At 39.0% G+C, this 12,812-nt stretch overlaps 1 protein-coding gene across 1 annotated transcript in view; it reads right to left on the bottom strand.

Annotated features, from left to right (window-relative positions):
• The window catches only part of pcp4b (Purkinje cell protein 4b), a 32,693-nt gene extending 26,567 nt beyond the window's left edge, over positions 1-6,126 (bottom strand). The window contains exon 1 of the mRNA XM_016562266.1: positions 6,017-6,126. Coding sequence (XP_016417752.1) covers positions 6,017-6,025 — 9 coding nt within the window. The 5' untranslated portion in view covers positions 6,026-6,126. The remainder of the gene's footprint in view (positions 1-6,016) is intronic.
• Between the last annotated feature and the right edge of the window lie 6,686 nt (positions 6,127-12,812).

Consider the following 12,812-nt stretch of genomic DNA (forward strand, 5'->3'; position numbering starts at 1 on the left):
ATATAAATGCGTATTTGCTGAATGCTGACGGCAAACGAGAAAGTATTATAATGTTTGCCTTTCTGTTACTAATAATATAATACTTTGTATACATTTGAATTCCTTTGTTTAACAGTTCTATCAGATTATTAGACAGACTTCTATCCGTATTAGACAGAACTGTTAACGACGACAGCAAACAAGAGGGAGAAATTAATGTGAGCACTGTATGCTCAGGCGCTGCCGTTCTCGGCACCGTCAAAATAAAATAACGCGCCATTAAAATAACGTTTCGAACGCATCGACCAAACAGAAAAACTTATCGGCCGATGCCGATATTTGAAAAATACCAAATATCGGCCGATATATCGGCCATGGTGATATATTGGTCGACCACTAATTTGCTTGTAGGGTGCTGCTATATTCGGTCGCTAAGGTTTTCCGAGTGGTTATTAGTATGTTGCTATTACTATACACGCTCGGTTGCTCTATCTGGTAGGTGTGTCAGGCCACTCCTGTCAGATCGTCCATCCATTGAGTGAGTGTGAATGAGTCTGCCAATCTGGTTCCTTCCGTTAAAGTTAACATTTTCAAATAACAATCACAATCCCGGACAGTGAGTGACATTACATATTAAGATAAAATAGAATTTTATCCAGTCATTGTTCAAAACAAGCAAACAAAACCTGCTAGCTAGCATTAGTGAAGCAGTCAGGGGAATCTTTCTGTCTCCACCTAAGCTCCGCCCATAAAAAAAAAGGTCACAATGTTTACTAACTGAAAAGGGTGTTGGGTGTTTACTAAATGTAGGGCACAGAGCATACCAGCAGAAGCATTTCTTAAAAATAACAGGCTAAATCAATCAAGCTAGCACCACGTCCCTGGCGAGGAGAGATTTATTAAAACTGTTTCTACCCAGTTTATTGTTCAATTGACTAAATGTTCTGCTATCACCTTTCAATTCACTTCTCACCATCAAGGGGCTTAATAAAGTTGTCAGTTTGTTTTATCGATTTAATTAACATATTTACATTGCATGTGCAAGTTGCTGTACAGTCGGCTGGGAATCTTATAAACCCAGAGCCGAGAGCTTATGCAATTGATGTATACTGCCTCAGTAGTCAAACCAAAACTAACACATTACGGGGACAATTTATTCGCATTACAATACTTAGTCTGTCAATCTGTAATGCACTCTGTAGATTGTGAATGTGATTTATGACCCATTTATTGAAGTAAATGACCATTCAAATATTCATAGTTTTTTTTATGTACTTCCTTTCACCATGCTGTAATATGGAACAAAGAAGCATCTAATAAGCATAGCAAATATTATAGAACCAGATCTGTAAATATGCTTTGGTCCTTGTTCTTTAGGCATTCATTTGGTTATGCAGCTATTACAGTGACATTTTGCACTTTAACTTAAAGGGGTCATATGATGCGATTTCAAGTTTTCCTTTCTCTTTGGAGTGTTACAAGCTGATTGTGATGGTGATATATTGGTCGACCACTAATTTGCTTGTAGGGTGCTGCTATATTCGGTCGCTAAGGTTTTCCGAGTGGTTATTAGTATGTTGCTATGTGGTTACAATAAAGTCATAGCACATATTTCCTCAACAAGCCACATGATTTGAAGTATCATTCATGTGCATAGTACAGATGTTCCAGGAATTTTAATACTTGGGGTTAAGGGTTTGCACAAATCCCTAACCCTCAGTATGGGCAATAGCTATAGTGACGATTGCCTTCACAAGCACCACCAAACATGCAGAACTATAAGAAGGATACTGCAAAGTTCACATAATCCAGCTTGGATAACAAAACGGTTTGCTTAAGCTCCTTAATATGCTGATGTGTTGATGCCTTCGGCCAAACTACAAATTTTCTGCGGCTTTGCCTGGCAGTTGGACTACTTCATTTGCAACTGTTCAAAGAAACAGCTTATGCTTTGGAGATTTACGAAAAGAGGAAATAAACGGAATAACAGTGATTTCTTAACTTGTAATTGGCAAAAAAGTAAATCCTTCACTAGAGTGACATGAGGTGAACTTCTGAAACAAGAAAGCAAAGTCTCCTGTTAGTCTTTTTTTTTTTTTTTGTCTTATGTAATTCATGTTCCAGTTCCATTTGTTGTAACACAGTTTTTGTTTTTTATTGTATTTTTATGTTTATTATCATTCTCATGTTTCATTCTATTATTATTCTCATTCTTTTATTCAAACAAGTCACATCTCAGTCAAATAATTCCTTTATATAAATATAAATATAAACATTTAGATTTTCTTTTATACTGTACAGGTATACGATAATAACTATTAGATTTTAAGATTTTGAGATAAGATATTTTGGTAACACTTTATTTCGATAGTCCACTTTAGACATTCTATTAACAGTAAGTAACTTTGCAACTACATGTCAACTAGCAGTTAGTAGAGTATTAGTAGACTGTCTGCTTAATAAGCCAAGCGCGAAAGTCATTGGCTGGTGCTGATTAATCGTTATCTGATCTAAGTCACTGAACTCATTTAAAGTCTGTTCTCTGAGTTATATTACTTCAATTGGTTGCAACAGCCTTGTGATTCGACAGTGAAAGATTCAGTATTTTCTATACATTTTGTAAGGGTTTCTTGCAAGCTCTTCTGATTAAAAAAAAAAAATCTTTCTTTTAGGCAGACACATACATCAAGAACCAGCATATGACTCTAATTATCTCATTAACTTTAACTCTGCTTCAGTGTTACTTTTAACACTGCTTTAGTGTTTATATGAGTCCACACTCAGAGTGTTAAATTAACACTGGGGATTTTGCTGTGTAACAGTCTACTCTGAGAGTTAGTAGACATGTAGTTGCAAATTAATGAGAATTAGTTGACATGTAGTTACAAAGTTACTTATAGTTAGTAGAATGTCTAAAGTGGACTATCGAAATAAAGTGTAACCGATATTTTATCTTATTATAATTATATCTTATCTATATTATATCTTATTCTTCACAACTAGCTATTATTTCATCTCCTTTTAGTACCATTAGTCAAACATTAGTAAACATCACAATTGTTGTGAAGTGCACAAATGCTTGTAAAGTGTATTATGAAAGCCGGCTTCCATATTCACTAAAGACAGGCAGAATGAGAACACATCAGACAGTTGCAAGGGACAAAGACAGTTGGTGGCAAATGCGGGGAGATTGGATGCAGCGGCACGTTCTTGCTCATGGCAGCACATGTCCAGTCAGATTTCTGACATCCCGTTGTGCTTCTTCGAGAAATGTAGTAGGCCTTTTGAGTGTCATAAAGCAATCCAGTGTGAGAGAATTGATGTGTGGAGAGGTCAGAGATGAATTAGATGAGAAACGAGGAGACCATTTTGAAATGAGTAATGTGGGCAGTTTTTCAAGAGTTGTCAAAATCAGATTAAATGTGCTGTGTGGCTCTTGCTCTATCCCCAATCTGTGCTCTCCAGCTCTGCTCATGTGATGACTATATTCACAGGGCCCTATGACTTCCATTTTATTCCAGTTTATTAAAACTAACTTATGTATGCGTTCTGATAAACTGACATAATTTACATAGTATCAAAAATTCTATACATTATTTTTTTTTTTAATTAATTATGGGGAAAAAAACAGTAGATGTGGTAGTCAAAATTTTACTGTAAAAAAAATATTGTAGCAACATTGGAAGCATCATAACACACATGACAATAAAATAATGCCATTAATATTATTTAACAACATAAAATGTAACATAAAACCCTAATCTACTTTAACAAAACTGTACTTAATTAAAAAATGTAAAGTGTCACACAGGGAATTCTGGGAATGTCAATTTATGTATATTATTATTATTATTATTATTGTTTTATTTTTTTACAGTAAATTATAAGATTATTTGTTCTTTTTCACTTCCAAAACTGTGCATTACCATTATGTCTATTACAGGTTTTTATATTGTCACATTGCTGTCATTGTTGTGGTTTTTATTATATTAACATTACCTGTATTAAATCCATCTGTTAACTATTGTTAAGTATTATGTAGTTATTTTAGAAAGGCCACAATACAGTAAATTAAAACAATGCCTAAAAAGCTGTATGTTTATAGGTAATATTATATTTTCCTCCTTTCAACTGTTATTAAACTGTTAATAATGTTTCATAATGTTCTATTGAGAGAGTAAAAAGATAATGTTTTTATCTTCCTTTTAGAGGCAGAGGCGTTCCGTACAGTGTCTGAGAGAAACATTATTACAAAAAATATTTGGAAAATAAATAAACAATCTTTCTGCTACTAAATTTTCTACAGGAAAAGGCAGAATGAAAGCTAATGAGAAGATGTGACATATGGTGCTTGATCACAGCTCTCACAGTAATTGGGCTTTTTCTTTAGATATTAAACACTCTAATACTTTGAAGCAAACTGAACGCATCGTAATGACCTGACTGCTTAAATCAGGGTTGAGTTTATGCTAATTTCCTCTCTCATAATTAGCATCCCTCTCTATGTTAAATGTGGCCTATGTTAAATCATGTTTAAAAGCACTGCAGGTCACAGAAAATAACATCAAGAAAACGCACACACCTAGCTCATGTTGCTGGAGAAAGATGTCACAACTGCACCACTTCTAGATGGCTTTGAAGTTAATTAGCACTTCCTCTCTAGAAATGTATTAACTATTTACTGAGAGAGAATCACTGAGATGATGCTGTACTCAACACAACAACCACGCAAGCTACTGCTTTCAGCCCTCTTGATGGATACAAATCTCAATAACCAAAGGCAAAAGTCCAGAAAAAGGTAACTGGACACTCTGCTCATGTCCAGCAGGTATTGTGAAATGGATAAGAGATGTCCTAATGAAACAGATCAGGGTTTGCCAACTGAAATGCATATACATGAAATAAAAGCTATGTATTCTGTGTAGCAATTATTTGTATACCAACATATGGACGATTTTATTACTTGCTTTTAGCTTTATTTTTCCATGCTGTCTGCAACACAGAACAGACCAGCAATCCGCAAATTGAGGTAGACTGCAATATGTGGCAAGAGAATGTATTTAATCATCAAATTAATGCTGCTAATAGGCTATTAGTTCACGAAGGCTATAGTTTCAAATGTAAACCTTAAAAAATGCAACTAAAATATCAAAATATTTTTATTTGAGAAAAAAAAAAACATTTACAGTATACTCATGTTAAAAACCACACTGGCATACATTAATTTTTAACAAAAGGTTGAGTTGCGTTCTCAGGGTATTTTTATAAATGGCACATCGGGGCAAGTTGTCACATGTTTGTAAAAGTTGTGATTTTATAAATTAATCACTTGATTAATTGTGACATCTGTTGGTCAAAAACATGTTTTGATGTTTTTGCATTTTCCTTTTTGCTGCTGATTAATTATTTTGTGCTTCATTATTTAGGTTACTGTCCAGATTTTACTGAACTGCCTATAAAATATGCCATTTAAGGGAATGTTCCAATTGCTATAACTTGCCCTGCTACTGAGTGATGGTGTTGCAAAAGGTCACTGTGTGTTTAATGAACTGTATCACTTTCTCCAGGGCAATAACAGTGGAAATATTAAATGCCTTTATATAGCTAAAGCTTATAATTATGTTTACAGAAATGGAGATTCCAAAACAAAAGTAAAATATCTATAGCCCCAGTTTCTCTATATTTATGATAGATAGATAGATAGATAGATAGATAGATAGTGGACATTTGTTTAAGTATAATATGATGACGTCAATAAAAAGTATATTCATATATGTAATCATCTTCAGAAGTCATCCCCAAATTAAGTGAAATGAAATAAGTTATTTTACGTAAACACAGTTCCATCGAAAAGATTCGTGGGTACAGAAGGCTAAAGTGAATCAAACACTCTAAGCGAGGACTCACAGCAACACACTGCAGCACCCAAAAGAAATTAAGATGCCGAAAGCTATTAGGCATATTATATAATCAACATCTGTTGCAAAGATCTGCTTTAAATCTCATCTGGATACGGTGAACCTAGAGGTGCACTTACCTCACTCATGGTTCAGTGTTATCTCACGGGTTTTCCTCAGCGCACTTCAGCTGTAAGGAGTTTACAGTGGTTTCCTCACTCTCAGGGAGCTTTATAAAGTATAAAGCCGTCTCCTCCTAAACCAATAGGAGAGCCGTCGGCAAATCTCCTCCCTTATTCTGTCTGAAATATTACTGTCCTCTTTTATTCCAACAGTAATGAGGAGAGCTGCGTCTCTGTCATCTCATCATTAGCGCCGCTTCATAGCAGCCTGACTCGATAAACAATCACCAGAATGATATCTGTGTGACACTATATACTAGGATTTGAAAACGCCAATTTTGACATAATTTAATTCACACGAAGCCGATTTTGAATTATAAAACCGAGACTTTCTAATTTGATGAGCTTTGAATAGACATCAAACACAAAACGTTTTTACAACTTTTCACAGGGTTGTATTTTGGTTGCAATTAGGTAATGCTGCTGTACAACTTTATAAAAAAAATTAAGAATTTAAATTTAAAAAGCACACCTAAAATTAAAACATTATGTAAATACAAATAACATTTTATTTAAACAGTATAAATAATAAGAAAAAAGTAATAGGGAAAAACGTTGCTAAGCTAATTGGCAACTGTAAACATAATTTAGCTATGCTTAATTAACTAGCCTATATTGATGAAGAATGGTTTATTATGCTCATTAATAATAAGTAATTATTTATTGCACGTTGTATCTGACATTCTACTGCTGGTTCTAAATTATAGTAGAATTTCCAAATGGCTTTTTTTGTTATTATCTCTAGCTGTTTACAGTAGCCTGATGGTTGTGAGTGGAATCCAAACCTGGAATATTCCTTCCTTCAAAGCATTTTGTCACTAGATCCACTCCTGGTTTTCCATTAACCGCTCGCAGTACATACGCAGAAACTCACAATGCACTTCTGATATGGCTACTATTCTTCAATTTGTATCAGTATCTATGTAATTTATGAAGCTAAATAAATTTTCTTCGTGTCATCACACAAATTCAATGCATGGTGTTAGATGCAAGGTAATTTAGCTCATGTCTGTTTAAGTAGACCTACAAAAATAATATTTTGATGCAATCCACAGATATGATTATGCACTTTGCACACCAACCCTGTTGAAAAAACCAGCATATGCTGGTTAGGTATGTTTTGATGCTGATTTAAGCTGGTCCTTTGCTGGTTTATGCTGGTCCTTTGCTGGTTTATGCTGGTCCTTTGCTGGTTTAAACTGGTCCTTTGCTGGTTTATGCTGGTCCTTTGCTGGTTTATCCAACCTTACACCCATGTGTACAATTCAAAATTCTCTCTTCCATCTCTGTATTCCTGTTTAGCCTTTTCAAAAGCCTTCAGACTCCCCCAGAATGTAACACCATGGGCATTTCTGCAGATGTTAACTCTGAGAATAAACATTGCGTCAGAAGAAGGCTATAGCCATTCCCTTCACATTGGTGTCTGCAACATATTTTAATCACTTGAGTGTCTCTGCTGCAGAAGATCCAGCCGGGGGTGTAGACAGAGGAAATGCTGCAGAGAAACTCCCACATGAGGAGAAATCCCTCCTCAACCCCAGCAGCCTTCCACAGACCAGCTATTTTAAGATTCTGCCAGACATTACTTCATATTTGACAGCCCACTCTCATGTTGTGTTGATTCCTTATGGTGAAAACAAAGATATCTCGGGTTAAGTGTATCTTAGAGAGCACCAGGGATTCTTTAAGAAGCCGTTTATTGCTTTGTGTTCCAGAATGAGAGAAGGATCTTCTTCACTCATATCAAATCTCCACGGTGAGGGCAGGGAGACCCTTCCTGATATGATGCTGATGCACCAGCATGGAAAAAAAAAAAATCATTCACTCATAAATGTGTGCATTATTCGCACTTACACAAAGATTCACAACATATGCGTACGCACATGAATTTGTTCTTAACCCTGTTTTATTTTTAACTCAAACTAATTTATATTGAATGGGATTGTATGAAATGTACATATCACGCCAAAATAAAATAAACAAGAAATTGCATATTTGCATATAGAATATGAAGCATACTTTATAACTATTAAAGTCTGTGTTCAGGCAATTCAGAGAATTGTTTCTAAACACATTCTAAATGTTAGAAATGTATTACTGAAAACACGTTACAAAGACTGTGAACTATGTAGTACTGAATTGTGGAGTACGATCGTTAAACAGTTTTTCACCATTTTTGTGTTCAGGATGTTTTGGGCGGGGCTGAAATAATGTCCCGATAACGCAATGGAGCCTCTGAGCATGGCTCTAACATTATAAGAGCTGTGTTCGAATTGAAGCAGCGTTGCGCAGACCGATTGTTATGACATTAAAGTTCCGTGGGAGTAATAGAGCAGATGGCTCCTTATGCTTTCGAATCATTCTCATGGTACTTTGATGGACGGAGCGGAGGCCCATGGTTACGTGTGTATAGCCCCCATCGAGGAGTCCGTCTACACATCTGTGCCCTTCCTCGGCCACTCTTGGCTCGGACATCAGCCTGCCTTCTAAGCCTTGTAGACTTACAGTAAGACACTCCTTAAAGGGTTAGTTCACCCACAAATGAAAATTAGCCTGTGTTTTACTCACCCTCGAAGCATCCTAGGTGTATGTGACTTTCTTCTTTCAGGCGAATCCAATCGGAGTTATATTAAAAATTGTCCTGGCCCCTCCAAGCCTTTCAATGAGGGTAAGCGGGTGTTTGGTTGTCAACAGTTCAGAAGATGTGAAATAAAGTGCGCGCATCCATAATTAAACATCCCTCACACAGCTCCAGGGGGTGAATAAAGGCCTCCTGTAGCGAATCCATGTGTTTTTGTAAGATATCCATATTTCAAATGTAATAAACACTTTTTTCTCACTTCCGCTAACTGGTACGCGGAAGACATGCAGACAGATGACGTAGGCGTCGTGCGCGCGCCTCTGAGAAATGCAGGAGCAAAGGAAGCAAAGTTTCCTTACTTTAGCAAAGGAAAACCAGTCCCTCTTGGCTTATATCGAAACCCTCTGACATTTTTCTTTACAAATCCTCATTTTGTGCTTCTAATTCGTGACTGGCGTTTTGTTTTGTTCTCTCTCCGCGCTCGTCACTAATCATGCAATGCCGACGTCCTACGTCATCCGCCGGAACGCCTTCCGCATATGACAGAATACTGGAAGTGAGAAAAAAGTGTTTATTACGTTTGAAATATGGATATTTATCTTACAAAAACACATGGATTCGCTACAAGAGGCCTTTATTCACCCCCCAGAGCTCGGCCCCCAAGCGCCGGATCCTGCATTATGTTCCCCTTGCTCCTGCAGGCGAAAAAATGCAAAGTTCATTTTTCTGTTTGCGCAATAAAAACACAAGCGCTCTCTCAAAAAGAACTGATTCCTCCTCATCCTATCGATACAGCGTTACTCGCCCTGCCTCAGAGCAGTGTAGAGCTGCTGTCTGTGCCTGTTATGGCCTCCTGGTGTTATCCTCCACAAGCCGCTTCCCCACCAGCGCGTGGGCGAGGCACCAGTATACAAACATCACTGCCAGCAATAGTGACCGGAGAGATGCGGCTGTTTTGTCAGTTTTTAGACGTGTGGAGAGCTATTCCAGGCGTTTTGCGCTGGCTGCTGGGCATAATATGACAGAATACTGGAAGTGAGAAAAAAGTGTTTATTACGTTTGAAATATGGATATTTATCTTACAAAAACACATGGATTCGCTACAAGAGGCCTTTATTCACCCCCCAGAGCTCGGCCCCCAAGCGCCGGATCCTGCATTATGTTCCCCTTGCTCCTGCAGGCGAAAAAATGCAAAGTTCATTTTTCTGTTTGCGCAATAAAAACACAAGCGCTCTCTCAAAAAGAACTGATTCCTCCTCATCCTATCGATACAGCGTTACTCGCCCTGCCTCAGAGCAGTGTAGAGCTGCTGTCTGTGCCTGTTATGGCCTCCTGGTGTTATCCTCCACAAGCCGCTTCCCCACCAGCGCGTGGGCGAGGCACCAGTATACAAACATCACTGCCAGCAATAGTGACCGGAGAGATGCGGCTGTTTTGTCAGTTTTTAGACGTGTGGAGAGCTATTCCAGGCGTTTTGCGCTGGCTGCTGGGCATAATAGAACATGGGTATTCTCTCCAGTTCAGACGAAGGACACCCCGTTTCAACGGCGTGACCCCGTCATTGGCATTGCCTCAAAATGCCCCTGTTTTGAGACAAGAGATTCACAGCCTGCTCTCGAAAGGAGAAATGTAGTGAACCCATCCGAGCGAGCTGAAGAGTGGGTTTTACAGCTGCTACTTTATGGTGCCAAGAGAGATAGGGGACTCAGTCCGATCCTGGACCTGATACCCATCAACACAGCACTTCACAAGCATGCGTTCAAGATGACGACTCTGATGCAGATCCTGGTACAAATCCGTCCCTGGGACTGGTTTGCATCCATAAATCTGAAGGATGCATATTTCCATATTCAGAGGCGCTTCCTGAGGTTCGCGTTCAAAGGCACAGTGTACCAAGATTCAGTTCTCCCATTCGGGCTGGCTTTAGCCCCGTGCACGTTCTCGAAGTGCATGGATGCAGCACTTTTCCCTCTTAGAGCAAGCGGTATGCACATTCTAAATTATCTGGACGATTGGCTGAATTTAGCCCATTCAAGAGATGTGCTTATCAGTCATGCGGACAAGTTGCTTCGCCATTTAGAGTCCCTAGGGCTGCGTGTGAATATGCAAAAGAGCATGTTCACCCCGAGTCAGTCTAAAACATATCTGGGTGTGTGTTTAGACTCGGTGGAGATGTGAGCCTCATTTGAAAGTACGTAGAGATCTTCTCTTCAGCTCTACGCCACTTCAGACCAGGCCGGTCTGTTCCCTTGAGGGAATTCCAGAGGCTCCTAGGACTTATGGCGTTGGCGTCATCAGTTTGCCACCTGGGTCTTCTGCACATGATCGCTACACTCGTGGTTGAAAGCTTGAGTCCCGTGGAGAGCATGGACCATGGGGCGTATAGCCTATAGCTGTTGTGTGGTGAGCGCACTGGCGCCGTTGTACTGTGGCTGCCGTCGCATCATCCAGGTGAATGCTGCACACTGGTGGTGGTTGAGGAGAGACCCCCTCATATGATTGTAAAGAGCTTTGGGTGTACGGCAATACACAAAAAAGTGCTATATAAATTTCTCATTCATTCATTCATTCATTTATTCAGTAAGCGCATTGAGGTCACACACAGCTGTGTCAGTGCTCTGAGATGGTGGTGTGACCCGGAAATGTTCAGCAGGGGGGTGCCCCTTGGACTAGTGACAGCTCGCACTGTGATCACGACAGATGCGTCAACTTCAGGCTGGGGAGCAGTGTGCGAGGGCATGCCAACTTCAGGCCTGTTGTCAGAGTCTCAGAGCAGGTGGCACATAAACCGCTTGGAACCGAAGGCAGTGTCCTTAGCCCTACGGGCTTGACATGTGCTGATTCGCTCCGACAACATGTCTGTGGTTTTGTACATAAATCACCAAGGCGACGTGCACTCTCCTAAATCTCCTAAATCGCAAAGCGGACATGCTCTCGAGGAACAGAATCCCTGACAGAAGAGAAATTTTATTTCATGATATCTAAATTTATATATATATATATATATAGCCTACATACACACACGTACATTGTTTTATATAAAAATAAAGCAAATTACAAACCATAAGAAAAATACAATAGATACACATTAAATATTAAATAAACTTGTTTTTCTAATACAGTAGGTTTAACAGGTATAATTTATTTAACATCTTTTGTTGTTTGATTAACATTAATGAGACAGACAGGTATTTAATTAGGCTGCTGTCCCTTTAAGACCAAATTAATATAATATACTGACACACATCCGGTTTTCACCCACCTGTTTACGTTCACTTAAGCCATAACCGACTGTATTTACATGAGATACTCCACACGGTTGACATTTTGACAGCTGTGTGTGTATTTAACAATTAAGGCGCAGGCAGAACTGATCGCAGAACTGGGATCGCACGGGCACGTGGCCGAGACAGCGCTTCTGTGTGTCTGTCATTCAGCGTGATTCCGCCTATCTATAATATTTTATTATACGGATCTGTACTTTTACTCAAGTACTTGATTTGTGTACTTCGTCCACCACTGGTGCTAAGGGACGAACAGTATCTAAGCAGAGGCTTTCTCACTGGATAGCGGATGCTATCGTGTTGGCTTATGTGAGCCAGGGACAGGAATGCCCTCTTAACATCAGAACCCATACAACGTGAGCTTTTGCCTCTTTATGGGCCTGGTCTAAAGGCACATCTATTCGGGATATATGCTTTGCAGCTGGCTGGTCTTCAGAGAATATTTTCGTCAGGTTCTACAAGCTGAATGCCCTTGGTGTCTCAAGTGATTTCAGTGAGTCTCTAACCTCACTTGTTCTTCTAATTGCTATGCTTGCAATTTGAGCACTGTTTGAGCACTTCCCTAGCGGCATCGCTATTGGTTGGAATTGTGTTGTTCTACCACATGCTTGGTGTAGTCTTAGCCTTTTTCGGGCTGATCATTGCCGCTCTCAACATCAGAGCTTGTACGACAAGAGCTATTGCCTTTTTATGGGCCTGGTCTAAAGGCACGTCTATTCAGGATATACTGTATGTTTTCCAGGTGGCTGGTCTTCACAGAATACTTTCGCCAGGTTTTACAAGTTGGACGTGCCGCCCTGGCATCTCAACCACACTCGGTGAATCACTAGCCTCACTTGTCTTTCTAGTTATTGCTATACTTGCATTGAGAACAGTTTGTTACCACATG

The sequence above is a fragment of the Sinocyclocheilus rhinocerous genome, unplaced genomic scaffold (assembly GCF_001515625.1).
Source record: "Sinocyclocheilus rhinocerous isolate Xijiao unplaced genomic scaffold, SAMN03320098_v1.1 scaffold2274, whole genome shotgun sequence".
Taxonomy (NCBI): Eukaryota; Metazoa; Chordata; class Actinopteri; order Cypriniformes; family Cyprinidae; genus Sinocyclocheilus; species Sinocyclocheilus rhinocerous.